Source organism: Trachurus trachurus (genome assembly GCF_905171665.1).
Source record: "Trachurus trachurus genome assembly, chromosome: 20".
Taxonomy (NCBI): Eukaryota; Metazoa; Chordata; class Actinopteri; order Carangiformes; family Carangidae; genus Trachurus; species Trachurus trachurus.
In genome coordinates, this window is record NC_139911.1 from 6,406,424 (window position 1) to 6,431,686 (window position 25,263).

The window sequence follows — 25,263 nt, forward strand, 5'->3', positions numbered from 1 at the left end:
TATTAGCTGTAACAACTCCTTTTAAACACTGAGCTATTATCAGTTATTACCTCTCCATCTGCCAGGATACTCCACCACTGCTGCTGCCCGGATTTTTAACAAGCTCGCACTACTTTTCACCCACTCTCACCTCATTACTGAGCTCTTTGCTACAGTATCAGTGCTGGGAAGGTTCATAAACAGCGTGTCTGTCCAATCTTCACAGACTGGGCTGCAGTGTGACTATCACTGTGCCAAAGAGACAGAAGAGAGAGACAGAGAGAGAGACCTGTGGGCCTATCTGCTTTTAAAAATAATACATCATAAATCAGTTCAATTTGTGTTAAATCGATTTGGGGGGGAAAATCAGTATTTCCATTCGTCGTTTGATAATATACAAGATTAATATCAGAGGTATTCATCATGCACAGCTGATACCACTGAAGTGCAGCAAAGTGAAATGCAAGATATTTAAAATAACATCTGTCTTTTTTACACAGCTTTTGCATTTACACTTCCCTTGAAGCATGAGAGTGTACAGTACTGTATGTGGGACTGGACATAAAAGTGTGTATCCCGCGTCCAAAAGCGTGAGAGTTGGCAACGCTGTTTTATAACAAAGATCATAATTGTCATGACACAGACTCGTTCACCCGTCTTCCCTCTCTTCTCTCCTCTTCTCTTCCCTTTCTTCATCTTTCTCAGCCTCTTGTCCTGGTATGCCCTCCCTCTCTCCGTCATGCCACTGTCCCTGTGGAGCGACTCATGCATGGATACAATGTGCTCCACTGTGCTCTCTGAAGGCTAGCATTACTGTTCACACGCGATCTGCACCGAACACCGACATACACCACCCCTTCTCATTTTTTCCTTTCCTCCATCTTTCATCCCTTTTAAAAAAAATTTTTTTTACCCTTCTTTTTTTTTGTGTTTTTTTCTTCTCCTCCTCCTCAAGACAGAGCGTGGTTTACTTTTTAGTCCCTATCTAGCTTTTCACAATAAAAGCTTGTATTCAAATTCCCCACTTTTACCCCAACAAAGAAAGTTAATTCTCCAAAATTACACCCATTCTCTGATATTTTTTTAATTGTATGTGACTAAAATAAAATGTTTCGTGGTAATAAAAGGAGTCTGACACTTCTCACGAACGCAACTCACGCTACTTTGTCCTGAAAGCTTTGTTAGTTAGTTCGTGAGTGAGGATCTCACATCCCTCTGTGATTATATACAATACACAGGTTTACAAGAAATGAGGAAGCCACATTATATCTGATGTTCCTCTCTATTTTAAACATACCAGGAACATCTATCTCTGTATATAATGCTGATGACTGATTATAGATAACTACACACACACACACACAAACACTGAGGTGCAAATGTGATGAAATCCCACCGTTATTATTAAATGCATACATATGCAAATATTGAAATATGTAATTTGGCAGTATGGAGCAAGTCCTTCCTGTCTTCCACCCGTCTTAGATTATTTCCATGTGGCCGGCCTGAGGAATTTCTCCTGGATATTCGGAGCATGCCACTGCCAGAGCAGGAATATGATACCTGACTCTCTTCCTCCATCTCTCTCCTGTTTTTCTCTCCGAGTCTCGGTGATGAAAACATTCCCTTCCTCTGTTTCTCTTTCTTTTCTTTTTTTTTTTTTATATCTCTGACTCTTTGTATCACTTCTGTCAAAGCACATTATGCTCTAATGCTCTCAGAGCGCTGAGTGAGGCTGCGTCGGCTCTACTGTAGCCTCTGTAAGGGAGGCAGTACTGTAGGTGTGTGTGTGTGCGTATACGTCGATGTGCATATGAATACCTTCAGGAATAAGCGTGTGTGTGGCAGCAGCTCTCCAGTGTCATTCAATGATAGCGTAGCGTAAGTTGCAAATGAACTCATTTCTGCAGGGCTGGTCTCTCTCTCTCTCTCTCTCTCTCCCTCTCTTCTCTTCTCTCTCTCTTTATGTTGCTCTCTCCCTCCGTTTCGCTTTCATTCACTCTCTCTCACTCTCTCTGCACTCGCTTCGACAGATCGTTTTCATAACCACTTTTCTGAGGTCACAGCCTCGTCTGCAGTAGTCACGCAACCCCTCGCCTGCTCAGTCAGCTTTGCGCGCGCGCACACACACACACACAGAGAGCATATGCACACACGCACACACACACACACATGCGCTCACTCTACCACAGCAATACTACACTACACTACACTACACTACACACAAAAACCCTGTCTTAAAGAGACAGTGTGCGGCTCTCTCTCTCCCCAGCAGCCACAACATGTTACAGACTCCGCTTTTAAAGGGTCAGCATGTCTATTTTTGGCTCGGTGCTCAAAGCATTCCTACACTGCTGGCATTACACATGCAACCTGTGGCTGCAGAGTGGGGAAAGCAACACCGATTCACTAAAGATTCAGATTAAACCCTTTAACAATTAAATTCTTTTCTTCACAATGCAGCTGTAAATGTTTTATTTAACGTGCAAAATGGGGGAAAAAAAAAAAGACAGGGGGCTAATTGCGAGCAGTGATGCGCCTGTGGTGACATTCTGCAACAGGGGATGCAATAAAAAGCTTTGTTTATGTGGTTAGTGTATACTTCAGAAGCAACAGTGCTGCCTTTACCTCATAAACCACATTTGAATTAATGACGCCGGTTTTTCTAGTGCAGGTGAGTCAGCTCGATGGCAGTGCGTGCAAACACCCTGACAGGAAAACATGACAATTTATCTTTTGGATACCTACTGTAAGGTTTGCATGTGTGTGTGTAACAGTGATGCCACTGTGCAGCAAGTTGAATTCTTCATCATCTCCATCCAGAAGGACAGAGCTTCGCATTGTCCTCTTCCTGACCGGGTCTAACCTATCCCCCATGCATCTTTCTATCTTTCTCCTCTCTGTCCTCTTGTTTCTGTCTTGTTGCCTCACTCCCAACGCGCCTCTATCCTCTCATCACCTTTCCACCACCAGGATAGCCCCGGGGCAGGGAGAGGGGGAAACAGACAGTGACAGAGGAAGAGAGAGACAACCGGTGGCAGAGAGAGAGAGGGAGAGAGAAAAAGAGGGGATGCCGGTGATCTGAATGGTTAAACAAAGACGCCATTCTTTCGCTACAGTATGGCCTTGTAAAAATACTTTGCAATCCCTTCGAAAACATCTCGTATGACAGGCGCGTATGAGATCTGACACCGAGATGAAATGATTTATGCTGAAAACATGTCAACAAAAATAACATCCTGCTCTTTCTTTTCTTTTTTTTTTCTTTTTTGTAGATACAGTTCTGCTGCTGCTTGTTACAACCCATTCACTCATCCGCACACCTTTGAATTTCAACTAAATCGTCGATTGTCGGTGTTTCTTTAAATATTCATAAAGATGGCTTTTGTATTGTCTCTGAAGAATATATTATTGCAGGAATTGGATCAGCTGTATTTGTACATGCTGCTATTTATTTCTAACATAACTCTGTTTTGCCGATTATCCTGTTTACGTACTTGCACAAGGACGACAGATATTAGATTTATGTTCTGTCGCTTTCATTTCTTTCATTTCAAGAGTCGTAGGAGAGAAAAAAAAGGAGCTTTTGGAGTGACGAATGCTACAGTAGTATCTCAAATGACATGTTTGGATGCGGGCGCTTGAAGTTAACCTTCCACTTATCCAATAAAAAGCAGGACAGTGGCGCTAATGTCAGCGTACGGCACAGAGAGAGATACGCTATGTAACATGCTAACGGCTGCACAAACAAACATTTTCGCTCTTATTTTTTAAAAGAAAACAGCATTTAAACTCTTTCTTAAACAGAGTACAGTATATCTTTCTTGCTGCCGGCCCATACACAACTGGTAAACATGCGTATGGTTGCTACGCTGCGACTGGTCAATGGCTCATCTGTGCTTTGTCTGAAAAGGGTGCGTAAATGTGTGCATGTTTCTGTACACACATGCATGGACAGACACAGTCACAGACACACATATTGGTTTCAAATATTATTACCTGCTGCTCTTTAGCTGTATAATCAAAGTTGACGTTTTGACACTTAGTCTACAGAGTGGACAATAATTCTTTACAAGCTGGAATGAGATTTTCCAGCTCATCAAATCTCAGTTTGTGTTTTTTGTCATGACATCACCAGCAGGCGGGGGGGTGGAGCGGGAGGAGAGGAGGGGGGGAGAGGCCGCAAAACAGGCTCAATATGGCCTGGAAATTGACTGAGAATTTGGCCGGGAGAGGTTGCATGAGAAGGAGAAGGACTTGAAGTAGCAGGGAGGAGAAGCCTGCCAAGAGAAAAGGCTCAGGCCTGAAGGCTTTTGGCAGGTGTTTTGTCTCTGCTATCCATCCAGCTGCTGACTAAAAACATGGGAGGTGTTACATGAGAATCTATTAGCTATACAGACAGGCTGTAATCTCTGTAATCTTCTGTTGTAGCTGTTTTTACTAATTTTCTACAGGGTGACGGTGAATTATGTCTTTACGTTTTTTTTGTTTTTTTTAAACTACAGTACTGTAAGTCAACAGATACGATCTGGTTGTGTCTGTCGCAACAACAAAACAGGTAGTATAGCAGCTTTAACCACTTACAATTCAATTTCACGTTTAGTCCTAACCTAAAGCCACAGACAGCTGCAGACAAAACAGACGTGTACAGTAGTTTAGTTACACTCCTCTCTTGTCAGTCCAACCTGTATACGGCTTAAGCATAGATACACTGCAAAAACTCAAACTCTTACCGAGAACATTTGTCTTATTTCTAGTCGAAACAATCTCCTTATACTTAAAATAAGACTCATCACATTAAAAGTAGCTTATTTTTTAGACACTTTTTACTTCTTTCAAGCATATTTTCACTTGAAATAAGTAGAAAAATCTGACAGTGGAGCAAGTTTTCAAGATTTTTCTACTTATGTAAGTGAAAATGTGTTTGAAACAAGTGAAAATTATCTAAAAACAAGATAATAAGTCTTATTTTAAGTGGAAAGAGGTTGGTATTGAGTAGAAATTAGACATTTTGACAAGAAATTATGTAAATATTCTTGGAAAGATTTTGGGTTTTTGCAGTGTAGATACACCAGAGCTAAATTAAACAACTTAAGCAACAACTCAATGAGCAGTTTTAAATGAACAGATCCACGTCGTCGACCATAAAGAGTTAAGAGTCCTGCAAAGGTTCAGAGCAAAACATGACTAAGATAATTTTTCTGGAAATTCTGAATCATGGTTAATCATCTGTCACACAGGAGACTCACCCACATCAGTGAGTGACCGTGTGGTTTTTGCCAATTAGGTCAAGCCTTGGACTTTTTCTTTTATATATATATATATATATATCAAAGCGTCCGTCAGACTTATTAATAAAGATGCAGGACCTCATGGTGTCTTATACAGCTAAACACCGACCTTGTCTTTCATGGGTATGTCTACATCTCGATCGAGTGGGGAATAATAGGACGAAGTGGTCAGTCAGCAGGTGAGTAAATTCAAGCAAGAAAAATAAAGAGCAGCTTCTGTTAATAAGATGGAAAGAAGAAAAATGAAAAGTGAGTGTGTGTTTGTGTGTGTGTGAGAGAGGAGAGAGAGAGTGGGAGGTAAGCCGAGGCCACACCAGCAGACTTTCACATTGAGGTTAGCCAGACCTCCAGGCCAAGGAGTGGTGGCACCGCTATAGAGGAAGGATTAGGTCTGAGATTAACAGGCAAAATAGAGTATAACAAAAATAAATATATAAAATACAGGTGGCTTCAGATCTGGACGCAGCGAAGAAGAAAGTGATACATAATGAAAGGCACGGATGAGCGGTTTAAGAAGAGGTAAACAAGATGAGGATAAAGGGTTTCCTGAGTGAGAAAAACCTAATTCCTTAATTTGAGTGATAGTAATTAATAACGGTGCCACAGTGGACAAAGGAAGTCAGGACAGAGACAGGAGCAGTAGATTTATACACTGCAAAAACCCAAAATGTGTCTTATTTCTTGTCAAAATGTCTAATTTCTACTCAGTACTAACCTCTTTCCACTTAAAATAAGACTCATCACCTAAAAATGATCTTGTTTTTAGATAATTTTCACTTGTTTCAAACAAATTTTCACTTGAAATAAGTAGAAAAATCTGCCGGAGAAAGCAAGTTTTTTGTGCTTGTAATAAGAAAGAAAAACTTGCTCCACTATCAGATTTTTCTACTTATTTCAAGTAAAAAGTGTCTAAAAACAAGCTACTTTTAATGTGATGAGTCTTATTTTAAGTATAATGAGATTGTTTCGACTAGAAATAAGACAAATGTTCTTGGTAAGAGTTTGAGTTTTTGCAGTGTAACTTATAAAAGAAGAGGAGTAGTTTGCTTTCTGGTGCTGCTCTGATCGGTTGCTCTTCATTGATTCACTTTTAATTCTCTGTGGTCGTTTTTCGCTATAGGACGCTATAGATGGATGGATTCTTTGTTTATGTCCACATCAAAGACGCAGCAGAAGAGATGGATTGTCTGTTAGTCTCCACAGATCCAGCAGCTGCTCGGGCGGGAAACACTGACAGACACACAGACACAGGGACACAGGACAATCGGCATTTGCTGCTTCTGTGTCTGTGTGTGTGTGTGTGTGTGTTGTGCGCCATGAGAGCGAGAGAGGAGTTATTTATAAAACTATCACCACATTATCATGCTTGAGACATGTGAGCGGGTAAAGGCATCTTCATCCTTAACTCGTTTAGGACACATTGAGGTCATTTTCTCCCGGGTTTACACAACATTGCGTGAGAAGGGAAGGGTATCCGGTGGATCCAATTGCCCTCTGTGAGGGCGGCAGCGCCTCCATGAATGTGGCCTTTGAGTGGCGAGAGGCCAGTAGACATGCAGACAGCCTGTACTTACTGTATCTGGGAAATAGGCCTGATGCGACTTCAAACAGCCACAATGATGTTATTATGGTCCCCCCCTCTTCTCCTCCTCCTCCTCTTCTCCTCTTCTCCTCTTCTCCTCCTCCCCCATCCCTCCCTCTCTCCCTCTTTCTCTCTTCTCTTCTCTTTCTGAGAACTTGTTGCTCATGAGTCACAAGGAAGGAGTCTCCAGTGATCTGTTGTTTACTCTCATTTCACTCATGGTGAAGGCTCGGACCAATCGCTGCTTCGAAGAGGATGTTTTTTTTTTATGTTATCACCCCCTAACCCTCTCTCCCTCCCTCCCTCCCTCCCCCACCACCTCTGACTTTCTTGCTTTTACAACATTTAATTACTGAGCAGCAGGACGACAAAAAAGAAGAGGAAGAAGAAAGGCTGGCCATTACCTCTGTCTTGGTTTCTGGCGAGAGAACATGAAAAAGGAACTTTGTTTTTAAGAAAGATAAAAGAAGGTCATTTTGTGGAAAAGTTAAAAAAAAAAAGATCAGCAGTGTGGTGTCGTGGCGTAACGCTACTTTCAAAGCGGCGGCGGTAGCGGTAGCCTCACACTGACATTGACTCAACTCTTAACCCCGCAATGCAAACGAGCATTTCACACTCCTTCATCCTAAAGTGGGTTATCCATAACTTGAAGCCACGATTTACAGGGTTTTTCTCCCAGAAAATCAAATAAGGCCTCCCGGCGAGAATTTGACAGGCAAGAGGTAGCGAAGTTCAACATCATCCCGAGCAGACCTAAAGTTTTTCAGAATAAGACGGTGTGACACAGTGAAAAAAAAAAGAAGCTTTTTTGAACATATACCTGACAGAGATTGAAGAATGATGCAGGTGCAGGTGACAGCTACGGACGACGAGTGGATGCGACTCAGCTTTGATTTTGCTGCTATATTTACACGTTCTTTCAACGTGGGTGCGGGCTGTCATATCGACATCTTTTCTCTGTCAGAAAGCTGACACTGCAGGAGGAGATACTGGGCTGGGCGAACTTTTCACAGCCACAAAAAAACTGGGTTAGATAAGATTTCAGGTAGACGGGGGGTTCATCATCACATTTATTATTTAATTTGCAAAATAATTCATAAAAAATGTGATATATTATGTAATCTCCACTACACTATAGTTCAAAGGGCTTAAGACTTGAAAGCTTGGTATTCAAGTCTGTACAGTCACCTTATAAAGATGCCAACACTTCACTCAGTCTTTTCTTTAATCACCGCGTGCTCACACTAATTGTTAGCCCTCACTTTAAAAAGAAAGAAAGGGGGGAAAAGAAAAAAAGCCTGTGCATGTGTTTATGTGGCGACGCAGCCAGGGAAAGCACTGAGATCCATTATAGGTCAAGAAACTGCTGCATTAGAAATCAAATATGATTGAAAAATTATGGGAGTGGTGAATGAAAAATAAACATGGGTGGAAGCCACTTCCAGCTCTATATTTGACAGATGACACTGTATGAAAACAAGGATTAGACTGTCAGTGCTTTGACTGGTTAAATGTGGGTATATGTGTGTGTGTATGTGTGTGTATGTGTGTGTGTGCATATATGCGTGTGTGATGCATATTTAAAACATTTGCAATTTGATGATGAAAACAAACCCTGGCACATTAGCATGGAGAATTTCCCAGCTCCGCACGCAAACTTAGAGCAGGGGAGGGCCCCAGTGTGTGTGTGTGTGTGTGTGTGTGTGTGTGTGTGTGTGTGTGTGTATTGCTGTGGGTGAAGCCGGCAGCTGTTTAAATTCGGTCTAACAGTGCTCTCTCTGCAACATGCCAATTTAAACACAATCCTCAGGGACAGAAACAGAGTCTGATGCTTCTCTCCTCTTCACCACCTCTTTCTGTCATTTTCTCTTCTCGTCCTTGTTTTCTCTCTCTCTCTCTACCTCCTCCTTCTTACGCTTGTTCCTACTATCTGCTGCGTTACCTCTGACTGAGTTAACATTAAACCCATCAATCCAACCACATATAGTACATACACGGAGCTCACTGATCCTGCTGCATCACGGCTGCACTCGTACCTGAAGTGATAATCTGCCTCCGTCTCTTTGCTCGCTGTCATGTACCGTCTTTAAGAGGTCACGCCGATGAATAAGTCATTAGATCAGCGTTGCGTTCATCCCTGAATGGCTTCTTTTCTAATAAGCTCCCGTGTCCCCGCTACACACAAAGGATTGGACCGTGTGACAGACGTGATCTTTGCAGATAGAAATAAAACTCACGGTTAGTCAAGTTAAGGTTAAACCTTCTAAAAGAAGATTAACATTTGTCTCATTTGCGGTTCATTAGAGACATTAGATCTGAGGTGGAGCTGAAGTGGCAGTTGAAATGCAAATACTCCAAAAAAGAAGCTGAGTTGTTAACGCAGCTGTTTGGAAAAAATCCAGCGCCTCTTACAACATTACAGTAAATGAGACTTCACTGCAGGTGAAACTGTCAGTGATGGATGCACCTCTGTTGAAATGTCATGGACATACAGACTGAGAGCTTCTGTGCAGGCTGTAATATATTCTATAATGGGATGTAAATACATGCCAGCCTGTGCCCTGGCATGTTAAACTGCATTTTGATCCTACATGCCCATGAACTATAATGATTTAATGTCCATCAGAGTGCCAATGAATTCCTGTGGTCGACCTGTATATCTTGTGTCATAGCTACTTGATAAATAAAACAGCTTCACTGGTCAGAAGATATTCAAGGCAGAGAAATGTGATTAAACTGCTGCCCAACACTATGTGAGTGTAACTCTTCAATACATGTGTGTAAGATTAGATTAGTGGTGCAGCAGGCAGGCAGGCAGGCAAGAGCTTCTTATTTCATTTAACCAACTTTTCTAATCTCAGAGTTATGTTGAGCAGCAATGAAACGCTTCTGAAAATGATCACATACTGTAGATATCAACCCTGACAGGCGACGACAACAATGCAGTTATTATGCCTGTTTTGGAAATGTTAGTCCTATATTTGTTTTTAATGAATGGGATATGGCAGCAGATTAAAGGAGAAGCCTCCTGCACAACTGAAGCCAGTCGAAGCTGCAATCCTGACTGATGGGCCGATTTCAACACCGGAGCAAAGAGAAGATCACGAGCAGACCAAACCCACTACTCATCTCAACCGAGGACAAGAGCTGCAGCGCAACTTTCTTTTCTTTAAAATAGCTTTCTTCTCCTCTATTATTCACTCACTACATCTTTTACTCCTTTTTTCCCTCCCTCTCTTCCTGTTTTCGGTTGAAACTACAATGTATGCCACTCAAAAAGCCTCGGAGAGCTTTTACCATGAACTCCCCCAACGGGCCTTTAATGTCTCCAATCTCCAGCGGGGGGCCAACGATCCTGCACACACACACACACACACACACACACACACACACACACACACACACACACACACACACATGAATACATACTGTACATACATAGATGAAAAGACTGGCTAGCATCCAGACATCAAGTGGGAATCGCTTTTATCGGGAAACTTCGCTAGTTTCAAGTTTTTCCAGTAGAATTAACTCGTTTCAACACGTTTATAAATAAAAGAAGCACTTCTATAATGAGTGTGAGTGTCATGTCAACAGTGTCTTGCCCGACGGTTTCGCTGCAGTGTGTATATAAGTGGAGATGAGCTGAATTTTTTATTGATTTCAACATTGTGATGAAATTTCGAGTGAGATTGACACATAACGCGAAGGGGATGCAAGATATAAAAACCCATGCAGCGCCCTGCTCATCATTTTCTGCAGATGCACATCCCAAATAAATCCCAGTAAGCATTAGGGACCTCGTCACGGCTCTGTTTACCGTCGAACACTTAAGAGATACCTTCCTTTCTCCTGGCTAACAAATAACACCCAGAGGGCTGCAGGGCTGAGCCAAGCACAAGTCACGCAACTGCCTCCCTCTCTCCCTCTCTCACTCACTCACCCCCGCACATTATCCCATCCTGACTGACTGGATACCTGACTGCCTGCCTGGCGGAGACATTTGCCCCTGCAGAGCTGTTCCTCTTTTAACAATGCGCCTGGATGCATGAGTCAAGAGAGACAGAGAGAAGAGAGGGAGGACCATGCTGCTGTTTACTCGCTTTGTGTCTCTCAATGTGATGCTCAATAAAACGCGTGTAACGTGTGCATGATATGAGGAGCGATTGTCTTTACCCCCCTCTCTATTTCTCTCGCTGCACCCTCTGTTTGCGTCTCTCTCTCCCCACCCTAAAAATATTTTGTCAGGCTCACTCATTCGATGATAATTCGGCAGAGAGCAGGAGTTCACCCAGAGTTCAGGCTGCTCTGGGTGCACAGAGCGCAGCGAAGGCCTGCCAGCCAATAAAAAAAAACACACACACAAAAAAACCCAAAAAAAAAACACACAAACCCTTTTATACACCCTCTTGATTCACATACTCTAGTCCTTTTTAATTAGCTCCCACTATGGTCCGTTCTCACTCAAACACATGCTTTTCACATCAAGATGTTTGGCTTCAATATCACAGAAATTTGGTTGGTGAATTTGCGTCTGAGATTGTAGAAAGAAAAAAAAATAAAAAATAAAAAAAGGAACTCCCCCGAAGCTTCTGCAAATAACTCTAACTTTATATGACATGATCTGAGGAACTATTTTTACTCGGGCGAGTTACGTGCCCCTGTTTTCCCATATCAAATGCAAGATGAAAGGGGACCTCATCTGGCTGACGGTAGTTAGCGTATCGAGCTGTATCGGGTCAGATGCCACCTTTGGTTAGTGATCTTTCCAACCGCATGGGAACATATCGATTTACATTAGGGGAACAACAGCGAGGACCGGGCTCGGGCTTGGGCCGACTGTTGCACACTGAAGCATGCTTCAATTAAGATAAATGGAGGTGACAGACAAAGCAAACGGTCTGATGTACGGTGTGCCCATGCGACCAGAAGGGAGGCACGACCTGCTGACATGTAGTGTAGTAGTACACATGGTAGTCATGCATGATGCCACACCAGCACCAAGGCAGCGACTCCTCTTCAGAAAGACAGCGCTGTCCTGATTATTACCAGTGATTGGTAAAGCGTTGGCTCCGTATCATGCCAGAGCGGCCGTGTCACAGAGTTCATTCGGCAGCCACTATGAATAGCTGCTCCATTCGCTCGGTTTAGCCATCAACAGATCGCATTACTGACACCACTGAGCTTTTTATGCTGGTGGCCATGTTAAATTGATTGTGCTGTAGCTAATAGGCCTTGGGTGTTCACTGGGAGGAAACTGGTGGCCATTTGAGCCAGGATGACAGCCAGCGCTCAGTTCTCGGGGAGCGAAAACCTATGTCACGCTATCAATCAGTTAAGTGTGGCCTGTTTCTAATCCATGCAAACGGGACAATGGAGGAACACGCGAAGGCTGGCTAATGAGAAAATCTGACCCCTTGGATTTCTTAAGTATTGATTTATTCATTTCTATTAATGCTGAGCTCTAATAATCAGCTTTTTTTTTTTTGTCTTTCTTCGTGTGCACTCCAGCAGACACCACAACAGAAACACACACACACAAAAAAAAAATCCCCAAAACTCAGGAAGCAGTTTCTGTGCAGACGAGCCCGTGGCACGCTACGGCAAATAAAAACAAAATGACTGTTTGAGGCCTTAATGAGTTATCAAATAGGCTTTCAACATGTGGCTTTGGGCGGACCTAAATCTGTACACTATACTGTATGTTTGCAGAGATAAACAAAGTCTGTTTTCTTGTTGTATGGGTGGTTAGACAGCGGGGGGGCGGGAGGGGTGAATATAAATTGGCAATGTGAAATAATTTAATCTCAGCCAAAAGGGGAGTAGTTTGGGGTTAAGCATAGCTAGAGTGGCGTGCTTGTAAAAATAGCACAGTGCAAACCAAAAGCAGAACAAATGTTTGTAATAAGAAACATGTCTGCCAATAACGCTGCCATTCAATAACTGTGTAGATTAACTGCAGTTTTGCACATTTGGCGAACTTGAAATAAGACCTGACATCAGAGCTGCGTGTGTGCAAGGTGTCTCGTCGAATGCTGCGATACTACAGAATATGTAAAACAACAGCTGGGATTTGTCAGCAAACTGGATGCTTAAAGTGCTGCCATAATATAATTATCAACTTAATCTCCGGGGGATTTGCGGTGCTTGTTGCTTCTCCCTCTCCTTGTCCCTGTGTGTGTGTGCTTCTCTTGCACAGGCAGAGCAGCGCGCTAGGCGGTAGCTGTGACAATAATTACACAAGACAGCTTCCAACAATAGTGTTGGGCCAACAAAGGCTTCTGCTCCCGCTGCATGAGTCCTGGCTGTCTATTCACACTCACTCAAACTCAAACACACACTCTACCCGTCTGTTTCGCACACACATACACACACTTGCACACAAACACACCTCCCCTGTTGCAGCGCAGCCGCCACTAGCTGTTACAGTTAGCGTCTAACGGTGGGGCCCCCCCCTCGGCACTGATTTGAGTAATTCACTTATGGCCTTTTGTGATCCCAGGGGGCACCATCGGCCCCCCCTCCACCCCCTCCAGGCCAACAAAGTCCAACTCCACTCAAGCGAGTTCAGTGTCTGTGGCACGAGAGGCCAGGCGGGGACAAAGCCAGTGTCATGCCTTTGATTCAAGCAACTAATGAGTTAGCTGTGAGGATCCTAAACGCATACGGCGGCTTCTCCATTCACCGTCCCCGACACATACAAGGGATTAGCATGGCTGGCCTGTCGCACTAGTTAACAGCTATTGTGTGGCTGATTACTGCAGAGGGGGCAAAGACACATGCAAGAGGGTGGGAGAGTGAGCCGACATGCAACTAATGTGCAATTTAGCACAAGAATAACTGGGCGGGTATAACAGCTATATACGTTGTCTGCAACATTTGAATTGAATGTATGCACACAGATAGAGACGCAGCCTTTTAATCTAGAGCTGAACATACAATGAAAACTGGTTCATCTCACCCTAAGGGGCGTTTGAACTGTTTTGATCTTAACGGTATCACCCAAAGTATTAGGAAAGTACTTATAAGCATAGAGATGATCAAATTTAAAGGTGTTTAATAGTTGAATAAACAATTTTCTGCATCTTGAATTCAACAGTAAACTATTATTATATGTATCCACGTTGCTGCAGCGTATAAACAAACTCCTGCCGAGCCCCGTCCACAATAAATGAGCAGGATTTTTGCATGCCAAAATAAAGGAAAGGAATGATAAAACCCTGAGCACTGGCATTAGGTTAGTCATAACAGTGAGAACACATTATCATTTACACTGGAAATGTATTAATCGCCCATACGTCTGCCTTTGTATATAGAACTCCTAGTAGCACGGCATTACAGACGTTGCATGTGGAGGAAAAAGAGGAAGGAGAAAAGCCTGAGCACTGGCATTTAGCCTGATCACGCACTCCTCATGTAGCACATGGAGATGAGAGGTGATTTTCTTTCAAAGAGGTCAGTGAGACAAACAGAAGGGCAGAACCCCATAGGGAGGAAGAGGGGAGAAAAAAGGGAGGAGGAGAGCGAGAATGTCATGGTTAAACAGTGTCGGAGGAGAAAAAAGACAGAAAAGGAGGTGACGGGGTGAATCTGGACGTCCATTAGACGATGATAATCACTCATAGGAGCGGCTTTTTATCTCCCTGGGTGCTCCTAATCAATACACATCGCACATTTCTTAAAAAGGGTTCAGTGATGTGTGTCGTTCACTGATGAGACGCTACATTAAAAGATCTAATGAACTGATGAAAGAAACCAGGAGTTTACAGCCTCGGCTTTAGTTCAGCGACATGAAATCTCACCTTTTTACTGCTCATTTTATTAAAACCGCGGCGTCGCAGCAGCTCAGGGTGAAGAAGAGAACTGGAGATTTCGTGCCACCACCAACACCAGCAACACGCAGCGCTGGCCAGGCCGCTTATGTTTATCTCCAGGCTTGTTTTGACATATGACATTTAACTGATACGATGGGCTGATGGGTTGAAGTCCTCGCATCCCTTCGGGGGCAAAATGTGGCCAGAAGACCCGACTGTGCAGGCGCAAACTAAAAGCGCCGAGAAATCAGCACGTAAGCAAGCATCGATTCACAACTCGTCAAGTTGACGCTAATCACTCGTGATGTTTAACTGATTCTTAGTGATTTTTATCTCCTGGTCCCCGCTAACGCCCTGATTGGGTCAAACAACGGGGGGCAAATGAAAAGGTCAAAGGCTTCGACCTTCAGTGGGTTTTAGTGTTCACTTCAAAAAAGGTATAGACAGATTCAGTAAATGGGTTAATGAGCTGTGCAGCCCAGTATACCTATTGTACAGCCACAATGATAGTGGTGCCACAGGTCAGCGCGAAGACCAAAAGACTCATTAGATGGTCAAACGCTTCAAAGTAGTGCTTTGTGCTAAATGTATAAATATATAATAAGATGACATTCACACATTTGTATTGAAATGGGCTTGAATAGATCTGATAGTTCTGACCACAAGTTCTTGAAATATACATGAACACACCCTGGATGCATTGAGATTTGATCACATTTAAAAGTGTTTGGGGCGGCAGTGCGAACTCATTCATGCTCACTCATTAGATTATGCATAAACTGGCTTTGTCACGATATCTTAAAATCATGCAAAGCCCTTTGAGATATAATGAGGGCATCAAGGAATAGTCTTTATATTTTTAGGTTTTCTTTTTCCTAGAGAGAACACGTGGTTTTTGCAAATTGATATGATGTATGTACAGTATTTATTTACATATGGAACAAGGAAGTGAAATCTGATCACAAGTGGTCCACAACAAGCTTCTTCCCTGCATGATTTAGGATGTAATCTGAATCAGCTGAAGTTTCTATAGGGAGGGCGAAAAGCTTCAGCGTCAGAATAGAAGCTGAAAAAAACAACAGTAAACTGACCACGGCTTGACCTTTCTATTGCTAAACCTTTTCACTTTGCTGATTTGTCTTGGCCTCTCCACCCATGTCTCTGCCTCTGGGTTACAGAGTTATAGGGAAGGAAAACGTCTAGGGTCACTGAGAGTTTAGTAAACACAAAGTCCGTCTATAATCTGACCTGAACACATTTTCACCCCTGAGCAAAGACTCCCATTCAGAAACAGCTATCATGCAGCAGCACTTCCCTCTTTGGGAAATTGAACGGTCTGCACTTGCGCTGACTCAATTGGATGCAGATTTGACACGAAGAGGATTAACCCACATCATAGTGGTGGTGGTGGTGGTGGACAAGGTGCTTACATCCACAAAAACTCCTTTAAATTGTGTGGAAGAGACAATGAAAACAGAGTTCGATTGTTTTGTCTTGCTCTTTCCTTCCTCTTGCACGATGGCGGTTTAGTTACAAAATCTTGTTCTGTCTGCCTGCTGACGTCACGGCGTGGCGTATGCCTGGCGTGAGTCTGCGGGGCCTGTGGGCTTTCTCTTCCTCTTTTATTATAGCTCACCCAGCATTTAGAGGCAGACGGCACACATACTGAAAGTGGCTCGCACACACACACACACACACACACACACACACATACACGCTTACACACACACACACAATCGGAGAACAGCAAGTGCAGACCTAAACACTGATGGTTGCTGTATGGATTTGTGCAGCAGCGAGACGATCAGCAGCGCGTCAGGTGATCGCACTTGGTATATTTGTGCACGAACCTCTCGTCACATTTCACTGTGTGTGTGTGTGTATGCATGTGTGTGTGTGTGTGTGCCTTTACCCTGTCAACACCCAGAGTGGACCGACGACTAAGAGGGAAGGTGGGGCATTAATTGAGGACTTCCAGACACACAGACTTATAAATACACCTCGCTGTGATGTGTGGATACTTTTACACCGCAGGCATTTATATTTGGGCATGAGATTTGTTTTGGTGGTAATTCTAGGGGTTGGTATGATATACTGCAGCGAGACATTGATGATTTTCAGATCATATCATTTACTGGAAGTGGAGCAGTAGCAGTATGGCATTAGGTGTTTTTTTTTTCAGGCTGTCGATGCCTCATCCAGGTCACTGCGCAATGCATGTCTTTTTTGTTTCATCTCAGGATGTAAAAACAAAAAAACACAACAAGAAATATGAACGGTAAGCTTTGCTAGTTGTTGACAGTTAGCAACTGTAGAAAAAAAAAGATCATTACTCTTCCTAACTTGCAGATTAATTTCGTAAGAACAGATGCAAATATAATCTTCTTGCTTGATCCACTGAAGGTTGATCATCAGCATGAGTTAAAAAACAATGTCTCCTTGGGGTATTTATGGTGGATTTGCTCCAGAAAATTGAATTCTAGTCTGGTCAAATAAACATAAATGTCAACTTTAGATCCCCTAAAGTGACATAAATTAGACCATGGGCGCCCATTTCATAATATTTGACTTCAAAGTTCAATACAGAGTGTGTTTGAAGCACTTGACTATGAAAATCTGAGTCTCCTTTTTGCTGGGAACCATCAGGAATATCCTCAAGGACCCCTATTGTCCCTGGTCCACACTATCCTGTGCTATATAGATGGATATAGGTGTAATAATGTACCTAATGAAAGGCATAAACTCTGACAGAGGTGCCAAAATAAAAATAAAAACAGGAACTCCCCTCAGTATCTGTTTAAGAAGTACAGCTTTGCACTAGTGAGACTACAATAATCAAAAGAAAAGCATGAATATCAATCTAAAATCACATTTTAAAAGTTTCCACTGAGGGATGAAGTAATTTTACAAATTCTGTATGAAACAAGAAAAAAAAAACAATAAGCTATTAAAAAAGTTCCAAAATACCAGAAAAGTGAAAAACAGACCAAAAACTTTTGCTGAATGCATCATCCCAGTCATCTAAGACTCAGATGTGTCAATTACGGAAGATGAATCACTGGAGGTGTATTCCCACTGAAGCCACTGAATTCCACTTTGAGTTGGCAACGCGTCATCAACGGATCAAACAATCTGGAAAACTTTCCCAGTGTCCTTAACCCCCGACCCCCTCTACTCTATAGACACAATAAACTTCAATGGTGAACTTAAATTTAACTTTCCTCTGACGTGTCCCTGCAACTGGGGCAGTGGCTTAAAATATAAAAAAAAAGTGGAAAAAGTGGAAGAAAATGAAGTAATTAAATACATAAAAATAAAACAAAATGTGCAAAACGAAGATGAGAGAGATGTTTTGAAGGTTCACAAAAACAAGTCTGTGTGAGTCAGTACACAGCTGGTACAGTGGAGGAGATGAAGGACTCACTCCCTGCAACAGAACGAGACAGACAGACAACACGCAATGAGAAATACATATGGATTGATGCCAATGTCGCTTTTTTTTTTGCAGGGGCATGATGGGGGGAATCTGATCGCGGAGCCACGAGGGTCAGGACGTGAGACGGTGACAGATGCAGTCAAACGAAGCTTCTGTCGCACCTCATCAAAGAAGCACAGCGCATGGAATCAAAATAGTCTCCGCGGTGTGCTGTGCTGTGCGTGCACGCGGTTACACACACACACGCACTGACTCACTAACATGTACACGGCTTTTTTACCTTGTTTGGTCCCGGGGGATTTGGACCAGTGGTCAGCGAGGTTACAAGCTGCACAACCGACTTTTATCAAAGAATTATTTCTTTGTTTGTTTGGAAACTTCTGCTTTGCCAGAAAAGAAAAAAAAAGTTGCAATATTAACCACAGATTTCAAGATATGACAATATGACACTGTGAAACTAAGCATTTTACGCAGCAGATAATACTGATGCATTATTACAAATGACTGATATCAAGTCTTTTAGTATGTGTATGTGACGATGGCTCGGGTGAATTCTTGTCTTGTTGAAGCCGGTTTCGACTGATATTAGTCCAACAGGCAACGTAGCAGCAGCAAACAAGGACAAAGACATGGGTAGGGCAGAAAGAGATGATTATTATAGGGGATTAAAGGCAGCAAAACACCATAAGGTATGTGACATTTAGTCTAGTATATAGGTGTCGTGTTGTATGCATTCACACAGTAGCTATATACTGTCTCTCTGATTGTTGCAACTTGACTACGTGTTCAAAACAAAGCAGAAACTAAATTCTAGTTTCAAATAATGAGATAAAAAAGTAATGAAACACGATCATGCAAAACAGACACACACACAACACAAGTGTACGCACACACACACACATCACCTGAGGAGAAATAAAGACAATCGGGGCAGAAAGGCAGAGGAGGGATAGTTAATCCTCAGGGTAAATATTTAACAAGCTCAGCAATTACAGTTAGGGCAGAGACCGAACATGGATGGGAAGGGAATTACAGCCTGCTGACTGTCAACACACACACACACTCATACACACACACAAATGTTCTCATAGACGACCTATCTGTTTGGGCATAGCAAAAATATACATATCCTCCTGACCTGGAATGAGAATTAAATGAAAAAAGATGGGACTGTGAGTTCCACACAGGCTGCAGGCTATGAAATGATGATTTATACTTTTGTGTTATTATCATTATTTTTTTAAGGGGTGTTACCCTCTGGACTTGTGGCCCATTTTCACTGCATGCTTTTTTTTTTTTTTTTTTACCTGTGCCAGGGCATCGTTAGACATGATTATATCGTATTATTTCCACTGTATGAGCTCAAGCCAAGATGTACACGTATAGCGGCAGATTAAAATAAACATTCAAAGCGCAGCTATTGTTCCTACTTTTTATCTTCAAAGTGCTTGTTATAGCACAGGACACCGTCATAATGTAGGTTGCATCTGTAAATAAACACCAACCAGACTGGAATCTCACGGAACATGATGATTAAGGGAAACCGGGGTGAATCCCTGTTTGATGGCGCCTTTTATTTACACATGCACCCACACACAGCCCGAGGGCATATTTGCATGTAGTGCATAGGTGCCGACTGTTTACTGTGTACTCCACCCATGAGCTGTCACGCAACAGGGTATCTCAGGTGCTTCCCAAACCAAACCACCTGCGACTCTTTTCTCTGACCCTCCTCGCACCTTTAAGTCAATAAATCAACGTTTTAAAGTTAAAGTTAAAGGCACGGAACGAATCCGACCTGAGGGGCCAAAGCCTGCAACTCACTTTAAATCTCAACTAACTGGACTGGACATCAGGCATGACTCAGTAGCAGCAACTTCACACAGTCCCCCCAGTGGACAAAGCGGAGAACTGCAGCACTAAAAGTAGAAACAAATCTTCACCTCTTCCTCTTTGAAACTCGTCACAACGACAAATGAAACTTAAAGTTGCAGGTTTCATGTCATGTTTTCAGAGAATGACTCACAGCTATGAAAAAAAAAAAAAAAAAAGAAGAAAAAGAAAAAGAGAGATGAGTGTGACTGTTGTTCCAAAACCACAGGAAGGATGTGGACATGTACATGTTGCTCATCTCAGATTTATCTGGAAAAGCTCGTGCACATTACAATATCAGTGGAAAAAAACAGAGAAGAGAGCTGACCGAAGAGAGATGCACACAGACCCAAATCCCTCATGTTCCACTCTAATTAATCTCATTAGTGTAGCATCAAAAGGCAGCTAAGCTGGTCACTTCTGCCACTGATAACAAGGCCTCCAGCAGAGGCAAAGCAATCAAACACAGGCTTTGCCACTGATGCATGTTCAGAGAGACATATCCTAAAATATTTATTTCTACTTCTCTTTTGAGTGGCTGCAGAGATGATAGTCCCTACGTTAGCTATTAGCGCCGTCAGATACAATACGCAGGCAATATCCCCTCTCTTGCTTTCAACACCTTGCGCTATACCTTTCAACACTTTTAGCACTTTCACACCGTCTTCATTTCCCAGGCTCTCGCTTGACAGACTGACACTCAGCATCACTCTTCATTAAAGGCAGCGGTTGCGGTCTTTATCTCTGCGTGAGCAAAGGCACCTTTAATAAGTCCGATTAGCACCTGTACTGCATCTTTGCGTGATGGCTAAGCTAAATGAGCATTCGGGGTAAAACAACTAAGTGTGTCTAAAGTTGCACGACCAGCGGGATGCCAGTTGTTGGGTGCCATGCCAAACTTAAGGTAGCGGATGATGGAGATTAAGGGTGGTGGTGTGAGGATCAGAGGAGGAGAAGGTGAAAGAAGAAGAGAGCCACATGTGGAGGAGGAGTAGAGCTGGACAGACCATAACAAATCCAATTGCCTACTTCTCCATGAAAACATCCTTCAATGGCGACTTTCTTTTAGCTCCACGGAGCAGAGAGAGGGCAGCGAGGCCTCGTTTTCCCTCATTCTTTATCATGAATATTTTCTTCCAACCAGACAGACAGAGAGAGAGATAGAGAGAGAGAGAAAGAGGATGCTCCTTTTCCTTTTTTTTTGTAAGACTCTTGTCTTTGGGAGCTGTCACATCCAGCTGTGCCAGTGGCCTCAGTGTTGATAAAGCAGCCACCAGCAACAAAATACGTTCTCAAGAGGCCCATGAATATTTGACGCGGATTGTGGAGCAACACGAGGAGACGGAGAGAGGCATTCACGGGATGGTGGAAGGGTGGGAAAACAACAAGTTGTGGACCGTTATATAAGTCTTAATTACATTGGATGTCATCACAGACGAATATACTGTAGTGACCGAGGTCTGAACAAAGTTTAAAAGACGCCGGTGCATCCAGATGATGCATAAGAGAGAGCAAACTTCCTATAATGCAGCCTGTGCTTGTTTATCTTTAGCCCCCTTGAATTCCCAGGCAGTTTCTCTTCTGTTGGTCTATATCAGAGTCAGTCGATGACATACGGCCTCGGGGATTCTTACTCATGAGGCGGAGAGACAGAAGAAGTTCAGATTATTCCATAACTCTACGAGATTACCATAATTTAACAGGCTGGTATTATCATCAGTCCTTCATATGCCTCGATATAGTTAGTTACTACACTGTATGCTGTACATCTTTACTGTATCTGCCACTTCATTGTGTGTGGACATCAGCCCGGATGTAAAAGTAATAAGTGTCTAATAACCAGTGTTTTGAAATGAAACATTTGACATTTTCCCACTTTTTTCCACTGGGGCTACAAATACTCATTATTACCATGTATAATAATATTGATAATTTACTTGTGTAACATCCTAAGAAAGTGCTTCATTACAATAAATTTACATAAATGAAGGTTTCCATAGCCAGCCAGCATGTTCAACTCTATTATATAGTATCAAAGGTGAAGCATTGACCTCTGTGCCAATTCACAGCAGCTGATATCTCATTATCAACATCATATAACCCGTATCAACTCGGCAACTCCCTATCAACTTGAAGCCGCACACACACAGAGACATACACAAACGTACACTCATGAACCAAATATTCCAGCCACTTCCGCTACAACACAAATGCATGAATGTTTTGACCTCCTCTACCTTGGAAGAAGCTTTTGACACGGAGGTAGGAGACCGCGAGGCGCAGCACGGACAGCTTGTCCAGCTTGGAGATGACATCCGGGGGGAACGGCAGCAAGCTGGCCAGCCGGTCCAGCTCAGCGTTCAGCCTGTCCCGGTGCCGCTTGGACGGGTTGGTTTTCTCATTGGAAGAGGACGGCTTCCTGATGACGAGACGGACCGAGGGAAGGGAAGGGAGGGAGAGAGAGAAAGAGAGAAAGAGGGGGAGAGTGTGTGCGTAAGATGAAATGTAAGAACTGTTTTAGCTTCTCATGCAACCAAACCAGAAAACGATCCATCGACTTCTCTAAGTTCACTTGTTGCAGCCACGACTCTGTTAATATCAAAGTTATACAGGACTACATGACACTGACCTGTTCATTTTTAGTTTACACAGTCAGCTTAATGGTCTCTAGTTGAAAATATCATGTTATTATCTATCAGTAATATAAATTTCCCAACTTGTAAACTCTGGGTAAAGAGCCTCTGTTCTTACCACACAAACATCAACACACTTGTATCAACTGTTTCTGTGGAAAAAGTGGTGACTGACTCATACGACTGTTTATTGTGTCGCCAGTTTTTTTTTTTTTTTTTTTACTTTCTCTCTTGTTTGGATCAATGTGGAAAAAAATAGGACACCAGAATTAATTTTTCAGAAATGGATGACTCAAAACATATTCATTTCAGTTTTGTTTTCATAATTGTTCTGCATTGTTAGGACAGAAACTATATACCAACCAGCCAACCAACCACCGCATCTCGACAACCAGAGGACAAACAAACACATGATCATATAAACCACTGCACTGCGAGTTTGTCTGTCTTTAAAAAGTATTTCCTTTTGACTCAGGCTTCGCCCAACACGCTGCATGCTGTGCACCTCACTGCCTCGGGCTCCCACTGATGACAAGCCTCTTTTATTTTTTTATTAACAAGACAAAACTAATGATCTAAAGAGTTTTATCATGCCACATTTCAGTCCTAAGGGAACATCTCTTCAGGATGACCTAAAACTTTAGTCGTTTTCTTGTAAAATTATCCGTGTTTACCAAGAAATCCACTGTGACTGTTTCAATCTTGTCAGTGCAGCTCCCGTTATTAAAGATATTGGACACACTGCACTGTCCTGTCCGAGTGCCGCAGAGAATGTAACTTGGCCCTTAGGCATCGAGTTATTTGTGTATTTTCGTATGGTGTACACAGCTTTACCAGTCGAACTTAACATGATCCGTATGTGTAATGGTCAGCTCCGATTTCCACAGCTGAAAGTTTCTGTTCATCTCCACGGAGACAGAATACTTTTATGTGAATGCTTCAACTTTTTTTTTATTACGACTGGCCTGCACGGGCTAAAAAAGTCACAATTTTGCAGGCATTACTGTTGAAAAATATCCAAAGAAACAAATACGAGTGTCAAGATTTGATCAGATTATTTAGATTAAGTTTACTTTACTATGCATGAAGAACCAACACAAGATTGATATTCTAAAATTCAACAAAAGAAACACCTACGAATAACTGGGGGGGCACTGAATTATAATTTGAAATCTTACTACGTCAGTGAGAACTATAGCAAACCAGAATTTGAAATGTACATTTCAGTCCACATACAGTATAGCAGTGATTTGATGTGGCAAAGATTTCCTTTCAGATCAGCAGCAAAGGCAAAGGCAGCGCAAAACATGAAAACTTTATAAATGCCACAGGCCTTGTTAAATTACCACTTCCCTCTTCAAAATCTTATATAACCTACATTCACTATTCATGACATCAGCTGACAAGATTGTCCAAAAAAAAAGAGAAAGAAAAGTAGCCCTCAGTTTACCCCTCATCCACCCACCTTAAAATTAGGATACAGTGAAAAGTGGCATGTGTATAAATAAATAATTTAGCAATAAGTGCTACATTATTTTGTATATTCACAATCATAAAAGTGTTATGATTATGTTGTGTAATGTGCTGTATAGAAACTTGCAGCCAATACATACTGGAGCTTTACTATTTTCACACCTTCAAGCTGTAGCCTCTCATGAACTTCCTGTGATTCACCATAGTCTGTCTACTTACTCTTTAATTCACCTTTTTTACCTGCACTTTGTCTTTCAATGACAAGACAAACAAAAATGTGCACCCGTTTGCCACACAGAAGAACATGGATTTTTAACACAAATACAACAATAACAATGGTGTTCATCGCGCCTTAACTGTTTTTGGATGGGCTTCCTCCTCTTTCTGCCCGCATACATGCAGTCTCCCGGAGGGATCATGATCTTGCGCTCCGTGGAGGTAACAGGTGCGCTGCGGAGAAGACACACAACACAAGAGGACGTTAACTTCACATGTGGCGGGAGGTGCAGGAGGCTACAGAGGCTCCACACATGTCCTCAAGACCATGTGTATGTGTAGCCCATGAAAACACGTCCAGACTCGCTTTTGCACATTTAAAAACAGGCCATCCCTTGGGTTAAACACGCAGTAAATCCCTGCACAACCTAAAAAAAATTAAAGTATAATGACCTTCACTAAGTAACCGATAAAAATGCAGCGACATATGACATGTGAATTAGCAATTGTGTGCCATATGTTTCAATAATTGCCAATTGGAACAATATAATTTAACACACCGGTGAAACTTAACTAATGAATTGCCTGTCCAGCCTGTACAGTGCAGCAGAAATGCAATAATCCTTGGAAATAAGCGATAAAATAAAAGCAGAATTCAAAAATAAAAAATACATAAAAACATCCAAAAAAGCGGTAAAAATTCAAAAAATAAAATATATATATAACACTAACCCAATGTCTGTGTGGATGTCAGTTAATTCCAGTATAGTGTTGTTGGCTGCACAGCCACATTCACTTTATGTGCAGAAAAAGAGATGCGTCTCCCAGGGTGCACCGACTCGATAATGCCAAATGATAAATCCAAGGGAAATCAAATAAATCGGAGAGGTCCTGTACGAGCTCCGCGCTGATGTTTTCATCAGCTTTGCACTGCTCGGGGCAGATGTTGGCTGATGCTTTATACCCA

At 42.4% G+C, this 25,263-nt stretch overlaps 1 protein-coding gene across 1 annotated transcript in view; it reads right to left on the reverse strand.

The window, feature by feature from the left end:
• ahrra (aryl-hydrocarbon receptor repressor a) overlaps positions 1 to 25,043 on the reverse strand; it is a gene marked incomplete at its 3' end in the record, with an annotated part of 74,376 nt that extends 49,333 nt beyond the window's left edge. The window contains exons 1-3 of the mRNA XM_083995867.1: positions 25,029 to 25,043; positions 24,438 to 24,530; positions 22,212 to 22,393 (exon numbers count right to left, since the gene is read on the reverse strand). Of these exons, the coding sequence (XP_083851993.1) occupies positions 22,212 to 22,393; positions 24,438 to 24,499 (244 nt within the window). The 5' untranslated portion in view covers positions 24,500 to 24,530; positions 25,029 to 25,043. The remainder of the gene's footprint in view (positions 1 to 22,211; positions 22,394 to 24,437; positions 24,531 to 25,028) is intronic.
• Between the last annotated feature and the right edge of the window lie 220 nt (positions 25,044 to 25,263).